The sequence below is a fragment of the Lagenorhynchus albirostris genome, chromosome 5 (assembly GCF_949774975.1).
Source record: "Lagenorhynchus albirostris chromosome 5, mLagAlb1.1, whole genome shotgun sequence".
NCBI classification, from domain to species: Eukaryota; Metazoa; Chordata; class Mammalia; order Artiodactyla; family Delphinidae; genus Lagenorhynchus; species Lagenorhynchus albirostris.
Genome location: NC_083099.1, coordinates 142,111,951 through 142,139,414, shown reverse-complemented (window position 1 = coordinate 142,139,414; position 27,464 = coordinate 142,111,951). Strand labels below are relative to the sequence as shown.

Below are 27,464 nucleotides of genomic sequence, written 5' to 3'. Positions count from 1 at the left end.
TCAGGATGGGAAAGCACAGGATGCTGGCCCCAGATAGCTACGGTGCCTATGCAAGGAATGATTTCCATGAGCCCAGACTCTAGCATCTTCCCGTACATAGAAAAGCGCTAAATGCGTTAACTTGAGATGTCTGGTTTTCTTTGATTATCAGTAATCTTTTGATGGTCCAACTACCTGTTGCAAAAACTGCTCTCTATCCTGGCTCCCCCCAGCCTCTCTGGAGCCATCTGGGAGGCTGCCTCCTAGGCAGGCATGAGTCCTCAGAAAGTTCACCAAATAATCAACTCTCAGCCTTTAGGTTGTGCATTTTTTTTCAGTCAACATCACACTCGAGTCCAAGATCTTCACCCGAATTGTGGTGAAACACCCTTTATGGGCCTCCAGCCTCTCTCCTCCCAGGCACCCTGCACCCTGATCAGGCAGCCTCCGGAAAGCCCATTTCCATCACCAGGTAACACTGACCTCTCCCAGCACCAAATCTCAACTCCACAGCCAAGCCCTCAGCAGGGTCCTTCCTTGTGGCTCCCACCCGCCTTCTGTTCTAAAGAGGTTTCCTGCCAGCCGTGCTGGGCTGCCTCTGCCCCCCCTGGACATTCTGTCCCCAGCCCCCTCTTCCCCACCAACTGCATCTGTGTCCTGTCTTCCCAGGTCATCCAAGTCCCCCCTCCCAATGCCCAGAGACCTTCTCCGTGCCAAAGAGAAACTCATCGAGGGCCATGGTTCATCCACTTTTTCCTCCCCAACACTTAGCAAAAGTACTTTGCTTATAACAGATAATTAAAATAAAAACGTGTTGAATGATAAACAGATGCTTAATCCCGCAGAGTGAAATGGAAAAAAAATTCAAATATTTTCTACCTTGAAAATTACTCAGATTGAAAAAGAAGCAAACTCAACCAGAAGTAGGAAGAGGCTCAGCTAGAAATTGCTTCTTGAGAGTTTATAATCCCTCGCATTCTTACCTTAGACGTTCCTGACTAATTTGAAGTACAAGGTTTCTCCAGTGTCATTGTAACACCAGAGTCAAGGCTACAGCTTTGTGGCTCTGTTGTAATTGTAGGTGTTTGATTTTTTTTGATTTATCCTAATCTGGTTACATGAGGCTTTAGTATTGACAGGAGAATCAGCAATATTTCACTTTCTCACTCCGAACAAAATAAATACATGTATATAAGACACAAATTTAGACGTGGCAGTAATAGGACTTGATCTCAAAAGCTGGTTTATCTTAAACCCAAAATCTCTCAACCTGCGACTTGGTTTTCTAATCTAAGAAGACTGAACTACAGGAATCTTTCACGGCTTTTCCTAACTTAAAAAAATACTCATATATAAATATAATCACCCATGAATGTATTTATAAGTACAAGCACAAATATATGCACATGCTCTTGTATCGTGAAGTTACATTTGTTCCTTTCTGCAAAGGCAAATTATGAAAAAGAAACTAAAAGGCTCATGGAGTTGTACTTCATCCCTTCACGTCAGTGAGGAAAAGCCGTGCTGACTTCTCCTTTAGCCAAAGCAGCTCTGTTTACTCTTTTTGCACTGGACTGAGCTTCGTCTATGAAAATATTCATTCACAGGCGAATTATTAGAACAGCTTCATTGTTTTTGCCAGTATCTTAGGTGAAAAATGTCTCGATAGTAATAATTCCTTTTAAAAGCTACCTTATATCCATTGATGACTATGTTTCCCCTCGAGCAACAGCCTCTAAAACTCCCCATATTAATTCCTCTGAAGTGCTTGGATGGCAAATTCAGTTCCTGCCACCTCCCAAGTCTGGAGGCTGACAGCTGAGCCAGTGAGCTGCCCAGAGGTGGGAGCTACTTGGTGGGACGGTGACCTCCTGCCCCCTGGGCGTTTGCTCCTGTTCCCCCTCCCGGAGATGTTACCTCCTCCGGTGACAGGTGTCCCACTGCCCTGGGCTCTCTGGGATGTTCCTGCCCAGGGTTGCTGCCCCTGACTTTATCCCGGGACATTTTGTGGAAGAGACACAGGCAAGGTGTCTCCCGCTGCCCCATCAGCACTTTCCCCACCTTGAGCCCCGTCTGCCAGTCGCCAGAGCTCCAAGACGCTCAGATGTGGAGGTGCCTTTGAGAAAGGGGGTGCTCAGAAACAGACGGGAACTGCTGGATCGCCTGGCTTCCCCCAGAGTTTGGTCAGTGAGCTTAGTTCCCACCCAACGGGCCTCCCCTCCCCTGAGCCACTCTTGTCCTTGCCCTGACGGGACATCCGCCCGCCTGGCCAGCCACTCCCTCTCCCCGGATCTCTCCGTGCCTCCCTCCCACGAGGGGACCCGGCTTGTCTTTGCTTCTGCTTTGCCATCTGTCCTGTCCCCTGGCTGCCCATCTCATCTGTGCCGGACTGCAGGATGTGTGGCCCAGCTTACAAGTGAGAGGACCCCACTGTCCACGAGAGCGCCTCGTCCGGGCAATGTCACTGTCGTGAAGCAAATCAGGACGAAGGTGTCCTGCTTCCCTCACTGGGTAATCCCTTTATCTGGCCCGAATGCCTAAAGTCAACTGGAGAAAAAAGCAATTTCCGGTGTCTTTATAATTTTTATGACTACAAAAACCCCAGACCAACGTCTCCCTTATGAATCAGGCTTATACACAAACCAACAGAATGGCTCAAGCTTTTACATAAACCCCTTTTTCTTTGGTTCTTCCATCTATGGACTTTCAAAAGTCTTCTGATTCTGGGGCTTCCCTGGTGGTGCAGTGGTTAAGAATCCGCCTGCCAATTCAGGGGACACAGGTTCGAGCTCTGACATGGGAAGATCCCACATGCCGCAGAGCAACTAAGCCCGTGCGCCACAATTACTAGGGCTGCGCTCTAGAGCCCTCAAGCCACAACTACTGAGCCCATGTGCCACAACTACTGAAGCCCGCACGCCTAGAGCCTGTGCTATGCAACAAGAGAAGCCGCCGCAATGAGAAGCACGCGCCCAGCAACTGAGAGTAGCTCCCGCTCGCCGCAACTAGAGAATGCCCGCGCGCAGCAACGAAGACCCAGTGCAGCCAGAAAAAAAAAAAAAAGTCTTCTGACCCTGAAGTCGGCTTCAGCCTACACCCTCCGGTACAAAGCACAGGGTGTCTGGAATTCACTGGAGGAGGCCCAGGGGCAGCCCCGGAGGACACACTCCAGAAAGTCAGCTGCTAGGCTGGGGCTGAATTTCAGGAGGCACCTGAAGGGCAGAGCTGGGCCAGTGACTGGGCGATTCGGGACCTGCTAGGCATGGGGTAGTCTTCCTTGGAGGTCACCCTCCACAAGCGAGTCGGGAAACGATGGCGCCCACATTTCTGGTTTCTCCTCCCCCTCCCGGAATGACTCTCTCTGAACCTGAAGTTCCTCCAGCAGGTTTGGGGTTTTCTCTGCCTAAGGTCACCACCCCCAAAAGGGAAGGTGCTTCCCCAGGGGTGCAGGTCACAGTCATCTCTCAGCGGGTGTTTTCCAAGCTTTTCGTAGAGTCGGTTGTTTTTGTGTCGGGGGAACGGACTTCCTGGAAACAGGCCCTCGCTTCAGCACAGAGGCAAGAAGGCTTCCGATCACCGAGCTCACGCTCCAACCACTAGGACACCTCCGTGCTCCAAGCAGAATTTTTAAAATTCATGAATTACTATCCCTGCATTTCAGAATCTGCCATCTGGGAGACGAGGAAGAGGCTCCAGTTCTTTGCCAGAAGGAGAGTGGGGATCACAAGGTAAGGCAATGCCATCCATTAGACGGTGGGTACCCGGTGCGTGAGAGGACAGACTTCGGAGGCCTTTCGGATGTGCCGATTGATTGGCAAATCAGTGACAACATCAGGTGCCCGTGTTTCCCATCTGGTCCCTGGAGCTGCTGCAGAGGACTGTGGACATGCCGACCTTATTCTGCAGTGACCGGTATCACTACATACAAAATACCGAGAGAAGGGCTCAGACAGGCTCACGTCAGAACACAGCGCCGGGAGGGGACGGAGAGGCTCAGGTCCAAGGCCCCACCCTAAACACCCACCAGCCCCGCAGCTGCCCCTGCCGTGCTCTCCCCACCCCAGACTAACCACAGGCTCCAGCCTCTGCAAATGATTTTGCTATTTGCTGTGTGGTTTTAGCCAGAAGAGGACAATTCTTCTTTTAGTCAAAAATAAGGAGGTTTACAGACAAGAACAGAGAACAGCCAGGGTAGCCAGGTGAGGAGTTGTGCGCACCTGGCTCCCGCCGACGACTCTCCCACCGTCCGTCTGGGCAGTGCTGTGAAGCCCTTCCCACCAGCCCTCTCCCCAGATTTCACAGAGGAACTGGCCAGGGGATAAGTTGGACAGTGACAGAGATCAAAACAGCTTTACTTGGAGGCTTGACCAGGTTCTGCAAATAAGCAGAAGGAAACTTTATCTTCCTTATCCTGCACAGAAGATGCTGCAAACCAGGGAGCATGAACACACACACACACACACACACACACACACACACACAGAGGGATGGGTACCTAGAACACGGTTCTCTGGATCAGATGAAGATAAAAATACAATCTGTGCTCTCTTAAATAATGGCATAAATTGCTAAATCCTCGGAATTCCCTGGTGGTCCAGTGGTTAGGACTCTGCGCTTTCACTGCCGAGGTCCCGGGTTCAATCCCTGGTCAGGGAACTAAGACCCCCCAAGCCGCGAGGCACGGCCAAAAATGAATAAATCAATAAATTGCTGAATCCAGGCATTCCTGCCCTGTTATCCAGCGTCTGGAAGCACAGAGACGCCTTGAGGGACAGTGAACTTCTACAGGTCGCTGTGGAGGGGAGGGGCCTGCAGGCTCCCTTAGTCCACAGACTGGGGGGCTCAGAAGCTATGCCTGGCCCTGCATCTCCCACGAAGTAAGGTCTGCATCCTTGTCCCACCACCCTCATCCCCAGGGAAGCTGACTGTGTGAGCAGGGCCGTTTCCGGCTCCGGCTTTTAAAAAGGTCAAGTGTGGTTCTCAAGTGGCCGCCAGCTTCTCTGCTCTACCCCAGCGGCTCTCAGAGCAGGGTCCCCGGGCCAGCATCAGTGTCACTCAGCACTTGCTGGACACACCAAGGCTTGCCAGCCTCAGATCCCCAAAGAGGAGCCTCGGGGCAGGGCAGGGGGCCGGTCACCCTCCGGGGCCAATTTGGTGCTCACTCGCTTTGGGACCGCTGCTCACTGTGATGGACTCCTGCCACGTCAGCTTCTGGCCAAAGGGCCACCTCCCGGGCCATCGCACCCTCACCAGCTCTGAGAGCAGCTGTGGATGTGTGACGTGTGAAACAGCCCCCAGAGAGGCTGGCCTTCTCCCAGCAGCAAACTCACCCCTTACCTCTCGACACTTCTCTCCATCCCCAGATTGACCATCCGGGTCTGGGTACCAGGCATCGCTGCCCTTAATTGCTCCAGCACCCTCCTCCCCTCTCATAGCACAGTTTTTGAAAAGCCACTAATCCCTAATGGGAACGCAGAAAGTCCAAATACAGTAGTAAGAATAGCACGTGCTTTGATAATTTTGCACAAAATAAAAGAAAACCTCACTGCCCTACGTTCCTTAGGGAGGTATCTGGCTCCACTGTAGGGTCCATGGCAGGCACGTTTGTAAAAAAAGTGACCAGGGCTTCCCTGGTAGCGCAGTGGTTGAGAGTCCGCCTGCCGATGCAGGGGACACGGGTTCGTGCCCCGGTCCGGGAAGATCCCACGTGCCGCGGAGCGGGTGGGCCCGTGAGCCATGGCCGCTGAGCCTGCGCGTCCGGAGCCTGTGCTCCGCAACGGGAGAGGCCACAACAGTGAGAGGCCCGCATACTGCAAAAAAAAAAAAAAAAAAAAAGTGACCAAAGCACCCTGGGGCCTTCTCCATATGATGGAATCATTTACCAAACAGTAACAAATAACATTACCAAACCCTATGGATTTTCAAACTCCCCCCAGAAACACAGCTCTGATGTGTCCCCCTTCAGTCTACAGCAAGCTCGCAGATGTCATGTGAACCAAGAAGGCCCACTTTGCACAGGTTTTCATGAAACCTGGTGGCCCAGCCAGGTCATCCGGCTCTCACATTCCAAGCCCAGTCACTTCTGGACGTGGGCAGGGCTCTCAGAGCAAGTCCTTGAGCGTCAGAGTTACGAAACTCCCAGAGATCCACGTGCTCCTTCCTGGCCATTACAGGCCTCCGGGGCCCCGATTCCCGCTGGAAAGTCTGCCCACGTGACCACCCCACCCCCGCGAGGCTGACAAAGTCCCAGAGCAGCGGATTCACCCCGCACTGCCCTGCGTGCGCGAGTGTGGTGTCCACTTGTCACAGCCGTCTGCTGTCCCCAGAGACGCAGAGCAGGCTTAATCTGGGCCGGTTGTGAGCCCTGGTTGCAGGATCCCCACACCACAGCCTCCAAGCTCATCAGATTTCTCTCTGATGACACTACCTCGTTCTTGAAGAAGACAACGCTGCAGGGCACATGCGTGAAAGAAGGAAATATTTTAACGTTTCAAGTTCATTAAAAATGCCTGTGGACCTGGGAGGTCAAAGGATCTTTTGACAGGAAGCAGGACAGAGAAGGGGAGCCTGGGGTCCTAGTGGCCCTCGTAGGAAGGCTGAACGTGTCGCTCACGCTTCTCCAGCAGCGGTTCCCTCGTCAATGACAAGGCGGTGGGGCCGCCGGCAAGGCTGGTCACACCACTGCCATCCTCCTCTGCCCACTGGGGGCCTCGCAGCCCAAGGCAGGTACACAGGGCTGGACCCTCCCTCTAACACAAGACTTACAGCCCTGTGACCTCGGGAGGTCTTTCCCCTCCTCCCTCGCACCTAGGAAATGCTCAGCTAAGTCAACGTTCACCATAACTGTGCAGTAGCTTCACTCCTTTTATTTCTAAAGCCCCAACTTACTTTCAGAATGATAACATCCTGTTGACTCTAGGCTCTTATTATTTTATTATATCCCATATAATACCATTCATAAGGACTGTAGCTACTGTTTATTAAATGCTACATGTTGGGCACAGAGCTTCACCTGTATCAAGATATTTGGTCCAATAAGATGGGTATTATTATTATTAATAACTCCTTTCTACAGGGAGGTTACGTGACTCAGCCAGTTGCCCAGCTGGTAAGTGGTAGAGCCAGGTTTTGAACCCTGACTCTTTTAGTCTGGAGACCACGTTTCCAGCCCCACCCCCTTCTCTGCTGAGTGCATGTTGCTAAAAGGCGCTAGACGGGGAATCATTTTATTAAAATAAACAGCGAGAGAAAGAAGGAAAATTTTAACTAAGCCCCACATACAATTCCATTCATCTTAACCTCCTTCTTGGTACACATTAATTCAGAATGACTGTAAAGGAAGGAAAATACATTTTCTACAAAACTGCAGCCAGTGGGATTTCACATAAAATATCTTCAATTCCAAGAACAGCCTTCTGTGCTGGCCATGCCACTGCCACGCTGAGACCTCGCTCACCACCGACACCCCCGCGGCTGCCAGTTGGAGCAGTGGGTACAACATACTTAATGTTCAATCGTCAAAGTCTAGCCACCAGACTAAAATGTGTGGCACCTGATAAAACCCCACATCCTCCTAAGGTAACCTACACAAACCTCAACTCCTGAGGCCAAGCCCTAAAGTGTAAGGTTGAGGGTAGCTTCGTTGCAACGGTGGAAATTTCCATCCAGTAACGACAAGTGTAGATGCTTCCTTGTAAATGTCTGGACCATGCAACCCTCCTCGGGTGGTAACCTAAAGCTCTTGGAAGACCTCCCGGATAGAATAAACTCTACCTAGCTGGTCCACGAAAGCACACGCGTCTTGACAAGAGGCATTTGTTCACATCTCTGAAACGCTCGGTTGATTTAGTCCTAATTGTTGCCGTGAGCAGGAAACCCAGGGGCACGGTAGAGAAGGAACAGTATAGAAATTCTCTCGCAGAGCAACCCTCGGGAAGCTTGTCAGCTGTCTCCCCCTGGGAGGGCAGGAAGCTCCAGGCATTTGGATGAGAGATCCCGGATGCCATGCAAGAGACGGCACTACTGTGCTGCTGGACAAGTGAGCAAGGGACTTAATTGCTCTGAACCACAGGGCAAGGGTAAGCAAACCTTCCCACAGGGTTGCTGGGAAGACGGGGTAAGTTACTGCACATGAGCTGTATTATTATTATTTTATTATTATTATTATGCCAAATCTTTAATGAAGCCAAGAACCCAACCCTTCAGACACCTTCGACCCACACACTAAAAAGCATTGAGCCCCACTGTGTGCACGTGGGTCACAGTCACTCCCCCCACTCCGACCCTCTGAGACCGGCACTCTTATCAGGCCCATTCTGCAGATGAGAAACCGAGGCCCCCAAACCACGTGGAGCCAGGCTTCAAGAGCAGGCTGCCTGACCCAGAATCCAGGCTCTCCCCACTGCCCGGCACCCCACCTGCCCATCCACGATGCTGTAGCTGAGGCCAGCGGTTGAGCTGCCCCAAGGAAGCAGCACCTAGAAACCACTTCCTACATGGCTAGTCAGAGATGGCGCACGGGCTTGACACAGCAAGGGGAGATCGAAACAGTCCATCTCCTCAGGCTCTTGCTTTTCCTCCCCACTTCTCCTAAGACCTCTCCTGGGGTGAAAGCATATGCTCTTCTACTGTGATGCAGAGTTTTGTTATTTCATACATCCATTCGGCAGACACCTAGAGGGTGCCGACTCTGAGTGAAGCGTGGGGTAGGTGGCAGAGATGAGGGGTGACTGACACAGCCCCTGCTTGGAAGCTCAGAAGAAGAAACACATAAAATCATGCACTGAGTTCCATGATCATAGGGCAGAGGGGTAGGGAGGTGCCCAGGAAGGACCCTGGCCCCGGAGGTAAGGATGGATGAGGGCAGGCTTTCCCCCAGCTTGGGGAGGCAGGGAGGGTTCCTGGCAGAGGGTGTGGCCCAGGCAGAGAACACACAGATACTGGGTAAGCAGCCCCTTCTGCAGCAGGCGGTCCACCTGGCTAGCACATGCAGAGTGGCGGCAGAGAAAGGAGACAAGGAGGAAAGGGCCCACAGAGAGACTTCTGGCCAGGCTAGGCACCTGCTAGAGACTCATCCAATCCTGAAACTAAGAACACTCTTAAGAAGAGACGAAGGGACAAGAGGACAGTCGTCATCCTCCTCTCTAAGCCAGACAAAAATCAGAGACGAGAAAAGGGTGTGGGGTTTGGACCAAGGCATGCAGCACATTTGTGACAACTTACAGGGTAGACCAGAAGCCCATGATTAGACCGTACCCTCTCATACCATTTAGGACATAACCATTTTCTGGACAGGCTGACATGCAGGTCTTAGAAACAGGAAACCCACAAGCTTCCTTTCCAGGTCTCAATGGGGACTCTCATGAAATGTGAAACTAAATGTAAGCGGTCCCCACTTTTCAACCAGCTTTCGGATATAGTCTGTGCTTGGGTTGGCAATGAGCACTGTTATTGTTTATAGCAATAGAACGTCTCGGCTATCATAAATGTGCACTTCCTTCTTTTTTCCAAAGGTTTTTCACCCACCTCACCAGCCGCACCTCGGGAAAACACAAGAGGGAATTTATGTGTAAAAGTTACCCACCACCATCTCTGATTCCTGTATCCAACCTTCAGGTCAGTGAGTCTCAGAGATTTGAGAACCATACTCTCTAGGTAGGTTTATGTCAACTGTACAATCACAAAATCAAATGAGCAACCAAGTAAAACCCAAGACTGTTCTCATAAGAACAATCATTAGCTCCCGGTCTCCTTGCGTTTGGTCAGGAGCCATATGAATGGCGGCATTGAACGTTTCATAACTCACCTAAATTCAGCCCATAGGAACCAGACCGGCGGGTGTCTAGGGAAGACCCTGGTTCCCAGGGACAGGCAAAGCATGGTACCCCCAGTTCCATCAAGGCATCCCAGGCCTTTGAGGCGCTGGAACGGAGCCCAACTTGTAGAAATCATGTTTATATTTATGATCGCATGTATGGATTCACACACACACACACACACACACACACACACACACACACCCGCGCGCGCGCGCGCGCTTGCGCACACACGATGTGTACTGGATGCTACGGGAAGCACACCTGAAGTTCAGCTGCTATTTCTCTAAGCCTCGCCAACACACCCAGGACGGAAGTGAGTCAGCAGGGATCAGGGAAGCGGCAGCCTTGCAGCGTGACACTGGATTCCAGCCCACTTACTGGACCTGCCACTCAGATTCCTAAGGGAATTCCAGGATTCCAGAATCCACCCTGGTCATTTGTAAACGCTGACTGCTTCATCTGCTTGGCCCAAGCTGGGAGGCCTTGCCTCTCATTACTTCACCCACAGGGAGAACCTAAAACAAAGCAAAACAACATTTCCTGAGGATTCAGGTTTCGGTTGTCTCACAGGAAACGCATGCACCTGACCTAATGGCCCTGCTTGCCACTTTAAATAGAAGTCTGGAAAATTCATGAAGCCTCCCCATTCTGATGAACGCGATAAGGACTGAGACACTGCCCAGGACGCCAGCCGTTTTCCTGAGGACAGCCTTTCTAAATATCTATGTGCTACTTCTATTCCAGTGAAGTTTCCCAAGTATGCTTAGAGACATCAAAATAATAATCACTGGGTAAGAAATGTCTCCATTCCTCAGATACATTTAGTGATGCCTCCAGAGCAAAATTAGGCTACTGGAAAGGTTCTTCCACTTTCTGGGCCCAGGCGTTCGACGGATCTGGGCTGGAGCAGTGGGGAGCGCATGCCCGGGGGTCCGCTGTGCACAGGGCGCCCCAGTCGGGGGTAGGCGCTCGGAGGGGCCGCAGCATCCGGACCTAGGAGCTCGGCGTCCTCTGCTCGCGCTTAGCAACAGCGCCCGGCGCGCAGCCAATCGCGCGGCGCCGCCGAGGTTACCCGCGAGCGTTGACCGGTAGTAACCCCGGCGCGGGCGGCGGCGGCGGTGGCGGCGGCCGGCGGCCACTGCGCACGCGCAGCGGGGCGCACCTGCCCGGCCCGCAGCGAGGCCGGCCGTGCTCTTATCTTTCAACTATTGAAAATTTAGGATTCCCGAGGAGCACGAAAACCTCCAGGGAGCCTCTGCCGGACCCTCAGCCAGATCTATTTCTGAAAGCAGGTATGTCCCTGCCGATTGGCTGGGACAGCGCAAACGTCGCCCTGGGCCCCATGCCTGCAGAGTCAGCGTCCGCCCCGGCCAAGAAAAGAGATGGGTTTTTACTCCATTTTTAAAGCCGGCGGAAGAGCCCTCTCGGCGGGCGGGAGGTGGGCCTGGCCAGAATGAATTCGCTCTTTCGAGACAAGCCGGTCCGGTCGCCCTTGGAAGGAACGTAGGGGTGGACGACAGGGGGGCTGATAACCCCGTCCTGGAGAGGCAGGGCGAGCAGAGGCTCCCTGCACAGACCCCAGCCAGCTGGACGGAGTTCTGATTCACGATGGAAGCCAGAACTCGCCCCAGCCCAGCTCATGAAGGAAATCTGGGGGTCCCCTTCCCCAGCAGATGAGAAGGGCTTTTGTGGCACCCCTGCTGCTGCCAGGGTCTGGGGTTGTGTTTGTCATCCGCAAAGAAAAGGTGAGAAAAACAGCTCATCTTACGTGGACCTGCGAAATGACAAAGGGGAGAAGTGTTCTCAGTGGAGCTTGTTGAGAGGCAGGTCGTTAGGACTTGCGGTCTAAGCCTGAACCTGAGATCTGCCTCCTTCTAAGCCTCCTTTTCTCCTGGGTAATGTCCACACTGATAATGGCTTTCCGGGGAACACATAATGAGACAATGTGCTAAAGCAAACAGCATTTGCTTAGTAAACAGTTATTTTTAATTAAAAAAACCCAGACACTTCTCCCGCCAAAAAAGTGGGAGGGAAGAAATAAAAACTGAGAAATCCCATAAAATTCCTGCTAAAAGTTTCGCTTTCAAGATAGGCAGTGGAGCTATCAAGGCGAGGGACTTTTTTGTCTGAGCGCATCAGCTCACCTTATGACAGTAAAAGAAACAGAAACAGTCACTCAGGTTCTGTTTTTCCGTTGATCTCCACCCTTACCAGTTCACAACCAAAACCAAGAACATTCCAGCAGGGGCCCCTGCTCACTGCCCTGCCCCCAGGGATGCCACTGTGGTACCTGCTCCCAAAGCAGGACTCCAGCCTCATCTCCTCCACAAACCACAGGCTTCTTATTTCCTCCTTTCCAGGTAGCCCTGGATCTTGATGTACCTGTTTTGTACATGGTTAGGCTTTTCTCCTCCCAATTGGTGAGCTCATTTCAAGACCAAGATTGTACATGTTCTGCAGAATTCCAAAAAGCAGAACTTGGATCAACAAACGAACATGACTCGAATTGAGATTTCAGCTCAACAGACAGAATTCTAAGAATGAGAGTTGTGCAAACATGGACCTGGCCACGCAGAGGGATGTCAGGGTCTGGCTGCTGCCCAGACAGGCTGGCCGCCCGTTGTCACGGGGCGAGAGGGACTGCTCCACGGGTGAGAGGTCAGATGAGGGAGCTCCCAGGACCCTTTGGGCTCCAGGATTCAGGCTCTAAATATAGGTCTCAGCTGGACATCATCACAGTCTTGAAATCACTCTGGCATGTCTCAGTTTTGACACCGAATGCCGTTTACCCCACAAGCACAAAGGTGACTAACGACAACACAGCTGACAAAGTGAGAAGTGAAACTAAGGGCTGTGGGTCAGGCCGGGTCCCTGCAGGTGCATCAGCCTCCATCCTTCATTCTGAAAACTCCTCTTGACGCCTTTTCTCAAACTAGGGGCAAAACCACTCAGTATCAGAGATATTTCACTTGAATGTAAGCGTTCCTATAGAGGTTTTGGAACTCCATCAGCAAGGGTTTTATAGCGCATGTACCTCCATTCTACAAACCCCTGGTTTGTACGGTTCAGTCTTTCCAAATGTTTTTTAATCTGACCCACGTGGTTACCTTTGTTCCTTAAATAAGCAAATCTGTTGATTCTACAACGGAACTCAAAAAGAGCAGGTGTATGGTTACTAAACGTTTTCTCCTGCCAATTTATAGACAAAAGAAATGGTTTCGTGCTCAGCAGAATGTCACCCTGTGTTATTTCTTGGCCTTGATGGATTCGGTTCCAGTTTACAAGAGGGGACGTTAGTTCCTGCATGTGAAGTTTTCAAGGTGTCAGCATATTTGGGGGTGTTAAAGGAAGGCAGGAGGGCACCCCCCCCAGCAAGTGAAAATGAGTGTCACAAGAATGTCCTTGAAAGTGATAGTGACACCAACCCCCCACTGAGCAGATCACAGTCCTGCAAAGTCACACTGAAGAGACCAGATGGCTCCAGACCAGGCACACTCTCTGGAAAAACAGCAACGTGTTACTGTGCGTTGCCAATCGGAAGGCGACGGGGGTGGCCTGACAGTGACGCAAAGGAGAAGAGCCGGTGTCGACAGGGCCACTTGTGCCGTGTCTACGGGGGCTGTTGAACCTGATCGAGCCACACTTGAATCACGCACCCCTGATTCCAGGTCCCAACTGGTGACGGTTTGGCTTCCGTGCAGTGTGCTCCAAGGGAGAGAAGGGGCTGGCTGGAGAAGGGGCGCCTAGACCCCTTGGATGTTCAAGTTCTGCTGTAAACTAGCAAACCCTTTTGGTTTTGTACATGGTCACGCTACATCCGTCTGTCCTGAGAGTCAGCTCATCCTCCACAGTTTTTCAAAGCCTCTTTTGGAGCATGTAAGACGGAGGTACAGAACTATTCCAGAAGACCTCATCACCAAATGGGCCTGAGAGGAAGCCACTGAGAGCCTGAGAACTGGCCCGGGAGGGGACGGGAGGAGGTCTCCAGCCATCTGCATTCACCAAGGTGACCTGGGGTCATTGGGCTCCTGGTGTAAAGCTCCAGCCTCAGGCAGGGAGCTCTGGCAAGCAAGGTTTAGGTTTGCCACACTGCACTATAAGACCAGTCACAGCCTCAAATAAAGGCAAAGGAAGAGCAGCAAAAGCCATTTCTTTTGCACCCCAGAGAAAGCCCACCTTAGCACGATAGTTTCCAAGAAATACAAAAGTAATTCATTCATGCTTGGGGAAGAGAAACCCGCCTTTGCCCTTGAGCAGCTCCCCCTCTGGAGCCCCCTCTCTGCTCTGGGATTTCTAGATTCTCCCTTTCTCTGGCCTTCCCTCCCCACCCCTGTCCCAGTCGGTTGGATCAAGTCTCCCAGCGCCGGGTTGGAATCCAGTCTTCCCTTAATGGAATCGCTGAAAGGGAATTTTTTTTTTTTTTTTTTTTTTTGCGGTACGCGGGCCTCTCACTGCTGTGGCCTCTCCGGTTGAGGAGCGCAGGCTCCGGACGCGCAGGCTCAGCGGCCATGGCTCACGGGCCCAGCCGCTCCGCGGCATGCGGGATCTTCCCGGAACAGGGCGCGAACCCGCGCCCCCTGCATCGGCAGGCGGACTCCCAACCACTGCGCCACCGGGGAAGCCCGATGAAAGGGATTTTAATAGCACATTGTACTCGTTTTAGCCGGCCTGTCAGCGCAGGCCTTGTGCAATGGCCATGGAAATTAAGAGGAAGCCAACTTCAATTTGAGAAGGGTGTTCAAATGCATTTTTATAGCTCAGAAGCAAACCAATACAGATAATCTGATGTGGGGCTGCCTAGAATATTTAACTCCATCCTGGCATTTGGCAAGGATGAGGCTGGAGGGTCCGGCTTCAAAGTAGGAGGTGCTGTCCCATTCCATCGGAGTGTTACTGTGGTGAGGCCCCAGCTGGGCTGGGGAAGAGTAAAGAAAACTCTCCAAACCCTCAGATGTGACTTTTGTTCTCAACCCACGAGGTAATCTTGGGAGGCGTTATTTCATTTCTAAGAATCATGTCACCTGTTTGCGCAAAGCATGCCGTACATGCCAGCCTCACCTCCCTGGGGAGGAGACAGGACAGCCAAGCCTCCCCATGGGATTAGGAAACCTCTTTGTGGGTCCTTGTGAAAGGCAGAGGTGACTGACATCCAAGCAGGCCGATTAAAGGGGAAATGAGTCAGAGGTAACAGTCAAGGCCACCCCCAGTGGTTTTGTAAAATGGGGTGAGACACATCCGTGCCATAATGGTCCCGTTGTGTGCTCACATCAGGGCCGGATGTTTGCTAGGTGTCTTGTCAGGTCCTGTAGCCTCAAGCCCCCCAGACCTGCCTTCACGTCCCCTCTCCCCTGCTCCTGTGACCTGGGATCTATCTCTGAACCTCGTGTACTCCACACATTGAAAGGACAGAATTGGCCCCTGCGCCAACTGGACCAAAGGGCTGCTTGAATTGTATAAATGCAAATGGCTCCAGTCTCCTTGGGGGACAGACGACCCAGAGTACCCCCTTAACTCCACCGTGTGGACGAGCTCTGAAAGCCAGAGAGTGCTGTCTGAGTGCAGAATTTTCTCCGCTCCACCTCAGCATTTCACAATGTGGGTTCTCTTCTTAACAAGGGGTCCTAAATGTTACCAACGCCAACGCAGTGTCTACCATCCAGGAAGCAAAAGCCGCTTTCAAAAATAAGTCACACTGGGGTGAGTGAGGACAATCAAACCGGATTGTTCCCCTACGTCCCTCGACACAATAGTTTGTGTAACGGCACCAGAGTCCACATTGTTCCAAATCATCTGTCCCATCAACTTAGGCTATGTGAGTGAATTCCTTGAGGGAAAGTAATCACTGTATCAGAAGCCAGGGAAATCATCCTTGGGGTGTACTTTTTTTCTCCTGAGAACAGTTCCTTTCACAATTATGTTGTCTACTAGGAATCTATTATACGATCCAGATTTTCCTCTCAAGCCATCATTAATCATATGGTGAAAATGGAGTTAGAATTGAAAATACAAGTTGTTTTCTTAGACGCTGAAGTCAATGCCTGGCAATTGTCAAGCTCAAGAATTAGAAAGCATCAGTGCCTGACATTTGCCTTCTTCAAAATGCTGCTATGGAGTCACTTACGGCCCTTCTACTAAGGGTTATGAAGCTCTCTTTCTCCGTCTTCTTTCTTTAAAATAACTGTGTAGGAGTTTTTAATATTATTCTAATCCCAGTGCCAGGCTTGGCTACAGCATTCTGTGTTGAGTGTGTGTGGTAGCACCACGTTCTGGGAGAAAACGGCTTTCCTAGAGTTTACTGGAGTGGCCCAGTGTCTTCGTGATGGAAAGAAGCCTGAACTAGGAATCCGACGGCTGGGCGGCGGACCTTGCTGGCTCCGACCTTGAGCGAATCACTCCAGCCCTCAGGCTCCTTTGTCCTTCACTGCACACTTCACTGTGGGCATTACAATGAGCTCAGCACATAAAGTTGAATTTTTAAAAAAACAAAAGACTATTGACTTGATACAGACAGAAAAACAGAATATGGTCAGAGAAGTAAGAGCATAAGCTCCTGCCCCAAAGTTTGGTCACACTTGGCATCACGCCGGGCATCACACAGAGGCGACGTGAAACCTAAAACTAGGAACGCTTGCCAGCTCGGCAGCGTCTGTGGGCACCAAGCCTGGAGAAGGAGCACAGCTTCCCTATGGCCGTGGGGACCCTGGCACCCTGAGGCCCTGCGCCAGGCGCTGCCCGGTGCCCAAGCGTCGGAAACCACCACCCAGCCCCCGGCCTAGCTCCCAGCTCAGGCTCGGGCAAGCCCTTCACACGTGGCTTCCTTTCTATTCAGTGAGAATGTGGACGAGTATCCCACACCCTCGAGTTATGCGGGAGTGATAAACAATCTAAATTCTGAACTGCGAGGGTACCAAGAACAAAAGAAACGATGGGGCTGCACGGGAGAAGGGGCACAGAGAGGGAAGTGGACACAGGCACTGGGGTGGAGAAAGAGGCCAGGAGGAAGCCAGACAGAGAAGTCAGGCCTCGTTGGTTGAGAAACCAAACACCTGGACACACCAGGCTGACGGTGCCCGACTTCCTCTCCAGCCCTAGCCATCTCTGACTCACAGGCAGGTCCCGGGGGCCCACTTTCTACTCCTCCCCGCTTGAGCCCACACAGGTTACTGCAGGGCAAGTGTTTATCCGGCAGCCATCTGGGCGGGGCTTCCTAGGAGGCCACCGGCCATGGACGGTAGCGGCTCCTCCCTCATTAATTAAGAGGCCATCACTGTTGACAATCAGTGTGACCAGTTCTAATACGTAGAGAACAGAGGGTGGGCAAGCCGCACACCTGACCAGGAAATGATATTCTTCACCTGCCAGCCCCAAGTGAACACCTGCAGGGTTGGATTTCAAACCAAGATTCTGCCATGGTTTTCAAACATGTGCATTTCTGCATCTCAAGCCTTCACCTGCGAGGATACCCACCCAAGCGTTTTCAGCATCATGACCACGTTTCTAAGGCCACACGTAACACGTGGACAGAAACCTGCCCACGTGGCCCACAGGTCTGCCGCAGTTTGTCTATAGAGACACAGCAGGTCAAAACCTCACGACACCCTCCTGGTCGCCCAGTGCATTGTTTCAGTAAAATCTTTGTTCAAGTGGAGAAGGAAAAGGCTGGAATCTTATGTCGAAATTTCAAGAGACTCAACCAAATGGGCCCGACCCTGAGCCTCTCACAGAATTTCTTTGTTAACAGAACAGGCTGGCATACTCTGAAGATGTTGAGTCTCAGATAACAATGCGACGGTATCAGCCGCTGGGGAGGTTTGGGATCTGTTCCCATTGGTGCAAACAGACACAAAATCATCCCACAACCAGCTCGGCTCAAAGGTCCCAGGCCCCAGTCAATCAAGGTTCTAAAATCATGGCTCTAAGGAATTCCAGGGTGCCCACGCCAACCGTCTCAACTGCTTCACGTCCAGAGAGTAGGAAGCAAAATGAAGGCAATAAGGGGCAGAAAGATGCAAAGTAAACAAGTGAGTCTTGGTGGGTCTCCTTCAAAAACGAAGAAGGATTGAATCTAGATTTAAGTTGAGAGCTCTAAACAACCCCACTATTCCAGGATATTCCGGGGGTACCTGAGTCACTTTGTTGCAAATTCCTCATAGATTTTCAAGTTGTTTTCAATGATTCATTAGAAACTGAGGACCACTGTTTCTGGGTGATGTGTAGCACGTCCTCTCCCAGTCACCCCCCCGCCAAAGATGGATACTTGGAGGGTGCACGGGGCAGCGGGGGACACGGAGTGAGTTCCACGGGAAGAAGTCGGTCGGGCTCGAGAAAGAAATACCAACCCAGGGAGGCATTAACTCCACACACTTTGAAAACCTAGAGCTGACAAGGGAGCATCCACGTTGCTAAGAAAACTCAGAACACCGTCAGTCATCAATTCCCATTAACATGCAACAGGCTGGCGGCAAACTCCTGTGGGCGTGGCTCTCCCGAGACCTCCGAGTCCCACCTGCTCCGCCCTCTCTTCTGTTTTTATGGATAGCCCACCAACGACCCCCATGAGACAGTCCTTTCAAGATCTGTAAACATACACGTCTGGTTTCCAGAGAGGTTACTATAGGTCACTTGTTACTTTTCAACACGTCAAGCTTGGGAGGAAACACCTGGCTTCCACTTTGCTCTGAAACATTAAAAAAAAAACAGTCCTATCTCGAAAGACTAACATTAACGGCATCCAGTAAAGAGGACCCTCCGAGTGCAGACAGGAAACTGACACACATGGACCGTGGTCAAACTGTGTGATCAGATCAGAGCTTAAGAACCAGCGTGTGACTCACAGACGTAGAAAACTTATGGTTACCAAAGGGGAAAGGAGGGGCGGATAAATTAGGAGTTTGGGATTAACAGATACACACGACTATATATAAAATGGATAAACAACAAGGACCTACTGTATAGCACAGGGAACTATATTCAATATCTTGTAATAACCTATAATGGAAAAGAATCTGGAAAAGTGCATATATATATATATATATATACGTATATATATATATATATACGTATATATATATATATATATATATATATATGTATCACTGAATCACTTTGCTGTACACCTGAAACTAACACAACGTTGTAAATCAACTATACTTCAGTCAAAAAAAACCAACAAACGCTGTGAATCTTGAGTCATCTAATCTGATCTGTTCATATCGTAAGTGAGGAAAAATCAGGCATAAAGCAATTACATGCATTGGCCACAGCAGAGCCAGAGTCTGGAAAGAGAATCAGCCTCCCAGCTTCCAGACCCAGATCCTCCCAAACAACCTGTTCCTTCCTCCGAGGTGCCGCGCCTCTGGATGCCCCCGCCCTACCTTTCCTCCTCCACCAGGGACCTTCTGGGACCGAGTAGGAAAGGTCCTTGAATTCGATGTTCACAGCCGCCCTCCGCGGCAGGGAGGAGAGGCGCTGGGCCTCTGTGAGACTGTTATCCTCTTTCTTCAAAAGTCCGTTCAGCAGCTCCATCTCTATCACCTCCCTGCTGCTGGAGACCACCTCGTCCACAGAGACGCACACTGACTTGGGCTCTGTCATTGCTGCAGAGTGACTGCTGCCATTCTAGAAAGATGGGGAGGAAAAGCACCAAGAGGAGGTATAAGTTACACCACGGGAAGGACCACAGGGACTCACCATCAGGCTCAGGGCCATCGATCAGTCAGAGTCATCGATCAGTGCTTCTCACCCTCCATGGTGCCCTCAGCGTCACAGGAAGGATGCTCACCTACAGGAATTCCTCCTCCCCGGCCCTCACTTACTCTTCTACTAAAAACATGCTAAAGATAAACTATGATCTACCGTCTTATCTAGGAATCCTAACATCTAATCACAAAACTGATAAATACATCACCTGTCTCAAAGAATGAGACACCAGCCACCCTAAAAATTATCTGCCTGCAGTCCACTCACTAAAAAATCCCATAAAAATGCATGAGGCTGCTAAGAAACGCACAACTGAAAAAGCTTTACAATGAGCTCTTTTAGTCCCTTCCTGGCGTAACCTCATAAACGTTTCTCAAGAGCAGCGATACCACTTGGACCGACGGGGTTTGTAGGAGATGGCCTTTGTGTTTCCCTTGTAAATCTTCCAAATCCCTTACAGCTCTCCTCTCTCACTGTACCTTCATAATGGCACTGAAGTGTTCGAAAGGTTGATTTGTTTTTCTCTGGGATACAGACAAGGAAACTGAGGCACAGACTATGTTAAGGAACTTGCTCTGAGCTCTACGATCAAGTGAGGGGCAGAAGTGATCCCAGTGTGAGTCATCTTGAAAAACGGTTGCCTCTTCCACTGCATCACCTGGATACCTAATACATAGCTACACTGGCTTTTCGAGATTCCATCGGGAGTCCTTTGAACTGTTACAGATAAGCCAAGAACCAAAGGTCTTTAAGCAAAGAAAGGAATATTCTTGCTAATGGCTTGGCAACGGCTGGACAAGTCAATATGCTTTAGGTACCTCCAAAACACAGAAGAACCCTGGGGTGGATGAACAAAGCGCTGTGCTTTTTCTAGCTGCCTCTTGAATCAAGACAGAACATTCCGCAGTGCCCAAAGCGTGGCCTCTGGCGACACCCCTCCGTACTGTTGCAGGCAGTCAGCCTGATCTCGAGAGCCCGTGGACAGCCACCTTTGATAATTCAGGCCCTTCTGATGGCCGTAGGACTGGGGAGACGCCGCCATACTGCTGTTTGTTCTAAATAACATCATACTGTTATTTTTCCACAGCTTGTGAGGTATTTCTTTAAAGTTGATGGCTTTTTGATCGTTATTGTTCCTAACAAAAGGCTAAAACAAAACCAGAGAGTGCGTCATCCATAAACACCCTTATAAACTCCAGCAACTCTAGTGACCGAAACAAGCCCTCCCCCGCCTTAGAGTGGCCTCTTGAGGGTACGTGACCGCATCCTTGAAGAGGATTTCCATTATTATTATTCCACATGATTTCCATCGTGGAAATCTTGGACGATTTGGAGGTTCTGAATCTTTAAAACACAAATAGGGGGATGGGGAGATGTGGGCACAGGGGCTTCCGGTTCTTGTGCTGTTTGAAAATGTTGCTTTGCTGTTTAAGAAAAAGACACACAACACACACACCTCCCAGGCATCTCCTACCTCTGGAAAGCTTAACCGTATCAAAACTTAGCTCACTGACTATAACATTCTGTGGCTAAAAATTAAAGTGCGGAGTAAAACTCTGACAAAATTAATCTTGGTTTGCCGCTGGCGCCGAGCATGAGAAATGCTTCAAACACAAGCAGGAGTACGTTCGTGCATCCTCCGCATAATTGGGGAGGTTTGTCTTAGCCTGACAACGGGCCTCCTCAGAGCCTGGGCTGAGCACGAGCCTCTCCCGCTCCCGGGAGGGCGCTGCAGGGCGTGGCCTCTGCATCCGGGCTTGTCAGGTGCCTTCTGCGTCGGCGCCCCTTGCAGGATCAACGGGAGGCCCTGCCCCAGCTCAGCAGGCTCTTGGCTTCGTGCACCTGCAGCTCTAGCACCCAGAGCAGCACCAAATGCCATCCCTGGGCCCACCTGTCTTGCTCTTGGGGAACACGAGCTGCTGTCCCAGGGTTATAACCCCGTTTGACTCCACAGGGGCCCTGGAAACACCAAATCCTGGCTTTGCTGGGGGGTGGGGGGTGGGTAGTGGACAGAACAATGGGTGAGACAGCTCCAGGCCTGGTCCCAAAAGTCCATCCTCACCTCCACCTGGAAAGGTGAGACGTCTACTTCCAGACCCGCGTCCTGCCGGGGCACTGGCCCTAACGCCGGGAGAGCCAATTGCTCTGTCTTCAGTTGGGGGCGGGAGCTTCCAGAAGCCCCTCCCCAGGGCGTGGCCCCCTCCACCTCCAGCCACCTTGGACCATCCACACCCTCCCCCAGCACCCACCACTTGCGTCAACCCCTGAGGAAGCCCAGGGACAGGTCGGGTCTTCCCTTTTTAATGAAACCTACACGAATACAGGGACGAACGGCCATGACTCCACCCACCTGCCAGCTGGAGCAGATGCCAGACCTGGATTATGATGAGGGTCTGACTTGCCTGTCTAGATTCCAAGCCTATCTATCCTCTCACTCACTCACTCACTCACAGCCCAGATAAAGCCCTGGGCATCAGCAGTCAGCCAGACAGACGTAGCCTGTGGCCTCAGCTCGCTCAGGTCCAAGACTGGGCCGCAAACGATTTCAATGCCAAGGGGCAAGAGCTAGAACAAGATGATGCAGGGACCCACGAGGGTCACGCAATGCAGTGGGGGCCCTGGGTGGGGATACACGGTGTTTCTGAGGAAATAAACTGTGAGGTGAGCTTAGCGAGGTGGGGTGGGGAAGGGGTGCTCGTTCACGACCGACATTCCCTGCGAGGGAACAGCACGTGCAAAGGCTCGGCAGCAAGACAGAGGAACAGCTGGAGATCTGTAATTCAGGGTCTGGAGCTCTGATCTGGGGAAGGCGGGAGGGGCTTTTGGAACAAGGTGGGACTAGCGAGGCCCACGGGGTCCACACGGTGGAGGGCTTGCAAAGCTTGTTAAGGGATGTGCACTTTATCCCGAGGTCTCTGCGGGCCGCGGAGGCATCTCAAGGCGCAAGTAGCAGACCAGCGAGCCGGTGAGAACGTCTCCTGCAGCTGCCTGCAGTGGGGAGGGTGCGTGGCCTTCACCAGCGGGGGGCAGTGGGGAGGGAGACAAGTGGACGGGCCAGTGGGACAAAGCTGGGGGAGTAAACTGATTTGGGAGCGAGAGAGGCCCGTACTTACTATTTACAGTTTTGCATTAATACCTCCCGCGGAGTAGGTAAGCAATTATGAACAGTAGCGGCTATTCGTGCAGCAATGCACAATTACAGTGCGCTCATTAAACTCCAGACTGCACAGGTTACTCCTCCTCTGTCTCCACAGCTCTCCGGGGGCCGGGGCCGGGTGGGGTATGACCCTCTGCCGCTCCATTTCACGAGGAGACCACCTCACCTGCCTGAGACCCCACCGTTAAGGAGTAGCCAAACTGGGGTCCAGCTCTCTGCAGCTTCCCTGCCTGCACAGGTCCTCCCAAACAGTCCCCAGCAGCGCCGGGACGTTGCTTGGCTTTCTGTAGGCAAGCTGTAGTGGACCCTGGGTCATCCCAGCCCCCGTCCCTTGCAGGGAAATCCACAAGAGAATGGGGGACCACACAACCCTACCCCCAAAGCAACCGACACCAAAGCGGTGCATGCCATCACCCACTTTTCCACCATGGGTGTCCAATTAATAAAATTCTATCTGAAATCCTATCTGATGGGTGGCAGTGGCTCTCACTCCAAAATAGACCAGCTCTCTGGAAACACATCCTCAGATGAGAGCCGCCGGTGATGTAGGTTACAGCTAGCTTGTCCTCAGCCTCCTGAGTTCATTAAAGATGAAATACATCCTCCCTCCCCATTCTTTCCCTTTCTTTGTTCGCTTCCCTATCTCGCTGAAGCATTGTCTTTGACCTCCTCTTCCACACACAATTTGTGCTGCATAATAAATGGTAAATACTAGTGAGTCCATTCACAGGTGTGGAATGCAGAGGAGACCCTGTTTGGACTGTTCCTGCCCGCTGTTGTTAGGAATATTTTCTTGGGCACTGATTTCAGTTTGAATGCTAATATATTGAGATGCTTGTTTAGCTGGGGAGGGTCTCTAATGGTCAGAGAGCCCCTGAGCCTTTGTGAGGCTGCTTCACTCTCTTTACCCAGGGAAGTCCAGTTGGAGATAGAAACTTGCCCCACAGCATCTTGGGGAAGGGAGGAAAGCCAAGAGGAACTCGCAGGCTCCAGGCGTGCACTCTCACTGCTGCCAGCTATGGTGCCCACCTAGACCAGCAGACCCTGCAGTTGAAGGGCAGATCCCTCCCTGGGACCCTGGGCACATTAGAGGAGAACATACTGGTCCAGAATCCTCAAGACCACCGCCTAAGGGAAAAGAACCCAAACGTCACGCCCTTAACTAAGCAAAGGGTAGGTGTCACTGGCATGGTCACTCAGAATGCCAACCTCATTGTCTCCAAAATCTGGCTTCCAACAGCCCCAAATACCAGTCCCCATTGGGAGCCCTTGCCTGCCCCGCCCAGCCCAGCTCAGGGACTCTGAAACACCATGTGGGTGCTTCTTCCATCCTCCAAGGCACCTTCTCCAGACTCACACCTGGCAGCCAGCCCCGGGCTGGACCGCAGAGCAAAGTTTAGGATGCTGGGTACCTCCCCAGGGCTCTGTTTATGACTTGGGTAGAATTTTTAAAATTAAAAACAAAAAAGCACAAGGTTTTCAGGGAAGAATGGTTTTCACACAGAACAACATTCTCTGAAAAAATGAGCTCAGCCATTAGCACCTCCACACGAACGAAACACCTGAGTTCTGGGGCTGTCTCCAACCATAACGTAACATCCAAAATATCTTGACATAAAAACACCTGTACCTTAAAACATTCTGATTCATTATTGTCCCACGTGTATGAGCTACTTCTGCAGTCTTGAAAGGGCTTCAAGAGTTAGTTACCCAGTGTCTCCACGACCTGAAACTTTCTTTACCCACAACTAACAATACTAACCTCCTTCATTTTCCATTACCACCATCATTTAGGAATCCCAAAGAAATGAACACGGGTAAAATGAAGAATGGCCAAGTGTTACCCAAACATGCAATCAGATAAAAGCAAATGTCACGAGGAGGGGACTGCCTCTTTCAGTTTTTGATCCCTCTTATATGTAAGAAGCTAAGTCATAGAGGCAGAACATGCCCAGAGATGGGACCCGGCCTGTGGGTCCCCCTGCCCCTGGCTCTTTCCTGCTCTACCAACCTCCTTAATGTGTCCGAGGCCCCACTGTATCGGTTTACACAAAATCATTATATAATGAGCTGCCGAGGCTCGGTATGTTCTACAGTAACCTGTTTGGAATCATAGGATGCAGTTGTCAGAGCAGAGCATGCGCAGAAACCCGGCTACTTCTTCTTTTTTTTTTTTTCTTTCTTGAGCTCAAGGCAAGAGGTAACTGTCGGTCAAATCCTGCTGAGCCCTGCTGACTTCAAATACGGGATGCTAAAAATGAAATAAAGGCGAGGGGTGGAGGTGAAAACCGATGTGCACGGTGGGGTTACAGCTCAAGGGAAGTGACTAGCAGGATAGTAAATACATAGACAAAGGATAGAAGGGGGATGGATAGGGAGGGCGAGAGGGCTTGGAATACGGAATGCTTTCTACTTGTACTTTAGATGACCTGAAATCGGTCCAGAGGTACCTAACTGCACTGTTGGCGTGCTAGGCATAGAAATGAAGGGCCCTAGGATGGGTGAGACGGTGGTTAGTTTGTTTTTTTCCTAATGTGACTTTATGGAGATATGTTAAAGGGGCAAGAGGAGACCCTTGACCACTCAGAGGAATAGCACTTGCTGTAACAGCGTCTAGCAAAGAATGCGCCTGCAGCCGGTGGCACCCCTACGGAGCTGGTACCCTTGGGAAAAGTGAGATGCGTGCCTCTGTCCCCACCCTATTCTCTCTACAGGGTGCAGAAATGTGGCCAGAGGTACCCAGGCTCGGCCCTCATCTGCCTCCCCATGACTCCGCCGCCCCCTCCTGAGCAGGTCCGGGAGAGGCTGTCCCCGAGGGCGAAGGGGCAGCACGGGCCCCGGCTCTCCGCCGCCTCTCTCTTTTGTTCCCCCAGACAGTGCCGGTGCTCCGGAGAGTAGCGCGAGAGGCGCCCGCTCCCCAGGCTCTGGCCGCACGCGCCGGCAGAGGGATGGGGCCCCCTTTCCCTCTGGCCCGGGCTGCCGCCCCGCCCCAGTACACTCCGGGTCCCCAGGCCCCAGGCCCCTCACTCGGAGGCAGACGAGGTCAAGGCCATCAGTACACTTGTGGGGCTGCTGGCCTCCTTCCTCCCTGCCTCTCCTGGCCCCTCCGCCTTCCCCGCATCCTCGGCTGCAAGAGGCATCCCGAGGAGCCAGGTAGCTAGGGCGGGGGGCGATGGGAGGCGGGCGCCTCTCCCGGGGCTCGGGGGACAGGTGTCAGGGTGCGGGTGCGGGTCTTTGTGCGTTTGTTATTCTCCTAGAGAACAGAACCAAGCCCCGGGGCCAAAGGATGCGCTCACTCACCATGGCGGTGCCGACCGAGAAAGCGGCCGTCAGACAGGCCATGCCCCGGGGGCGGCGGCGGTGGGGACGAGGCTGCGGGCAGCGGGGACGGGCGGCGGGCAAGAGGCGCGCTCGCCCTAGGCTCGGCGGCTGCGCCGGGCGCGGACTCTGGCTCTGGCTCCGGCTCCGGCCGCAGCTGTGGCCCCGGCCCCGCCCACGACCCGCCCGCGCCGGCCCCGCCCGCGACCCGCGATTGGCCGGCGCGCAGGGGCGGGGCGGAGCCGGCAGGTGCGCGTGCTCTTGTTTTGCTCCTGTGCGGCGCGGCTGCCCCAGTTCTAGGCAGTCCGGTTCCTCGCGCTGCCCGCGCCCCTGGCCTGGCTGGTGCCGAGGGTCCGCCCCGGCCCCGGAGGCGCCGAGTTCGGAAACTCGCGGGGCCTGGGCCAGCGACCCCGGGCCCCCTGCGGTCAGTCAGCGGGGGTCCCCCTCCAGAACTGCCACCTCAAAGCCTGCAGTGCCGGGCCAGGGAGGGCCAGGGGAGGCGTCTGGGGGGGGGGAGGGCGGAGGGGCACTTTTTTCCTTGTTGGGCATCACTCTGCCACGTAGGAGCGTGAGAACTAAAGGAGAGATGGCCGCTCCAACGACCCCTCCCCCGCCACTGCAGCTCCATATCTGGGGTGGTACCCCCATACTGAGGCAGCACACTCACTCATTAATGCAGCATTGCTGTGTGCCTGACGCAGAGCCAAGTGCTGGGTAACAAAGCGGTGACTAGGTGAAGATGCTCAGGCCTCTGTCCTCCCCTGGCTCCCACCCCCCGATCCCAACAAATAAAGAAAAGACCCGGTGTTCCCAGTACGTGGCCCAGCACCTGGCCCAGAGCTGTGTTCAGGTAACTTCATAAGGGGTAACACTTCAGGCACCCTGTCTTTTGGCCCCAGATGGGAGCATCAGATGGCCTGGCCTCTGCTAAAGCCCTTATTATATATAAGTGGGACCATTTCCCGGTAACCATGGTGATAAGACATTCCTTACTCCCAGTCTCAGAGGCTAATGCTTTTATTCAGTGGTTTGCATGTGGGGACCACAGGTCGGAATGCATCTCTTCTCCCATCCAGCACACCTGGATCGCCCCTTCCCACTACCCCTCAGATGAGCTAAGCCCCTGTCCTTCTCCTCACCTAGAAAGAGAGCATGGCTTTTCATGCCAGGCAGGAGGGCTTCACACCACAGCCTGATGACCATAGGCAGATTCTCCCCTCAAATCAAAGGAGGGCAAGGCAGTAAATTGTATGATTTCAAGGGGAGAGGGCCCTGCTTTTGTCTGCATAGTTCACTTGAAGAGTCCACGCATTACCTCTATTCTATTGTTAGGAAATCTGACTGCTGCATTTCCAGGTGCCACCCTCTACATGCCGGGCCCACGAGGCTGTGTGGTGCCTTAAACGTGCTGAACAGGGAGGCCAACAAACTCTGAATGTTCTGGAAAGAGGATTCAAATCTACAAACCTCCCTGGGAGAGTTTAGGCCAAAAG

General features: G+C 52.3%; 1 protein-coding gene across 4 annotated transcripts in view; it reads right to left on the bottom strand.

The window, feature by feature from the left end:
• The window catches only part of ABCG1 (ATP binding cassette subfamily G member 1), a 63,855-nt gene extending 37,772 nt beyond the window's left edge, over positions 1–26,083 (bottom strand). For all 4 annotated transcript variants that reach the window (XM_060150979.1, XM_060150976.1, XM_060150977.1 and 1 more), the window contains exons 1-2: positions 25,954–26,083; positions 19,172–19,415 (exon numbers count right to left, since the gene is read on the bottom strand). In XM_060150979.1, coding sequence (XP_060006962.1) covers positions 19,172–19,415; positions 25,954–25,995 — 286 coding nt within the window. In that variant the 5' untranslated portion in view covers positions 25,996–26,083. The remainder of the gene's footprint in view (positions 1–19,171; positions 19,416–25,953) is intronic.
• Between the last annotated feature and the right edge of the window lie 1,381 nt (positions 26,084–27,464).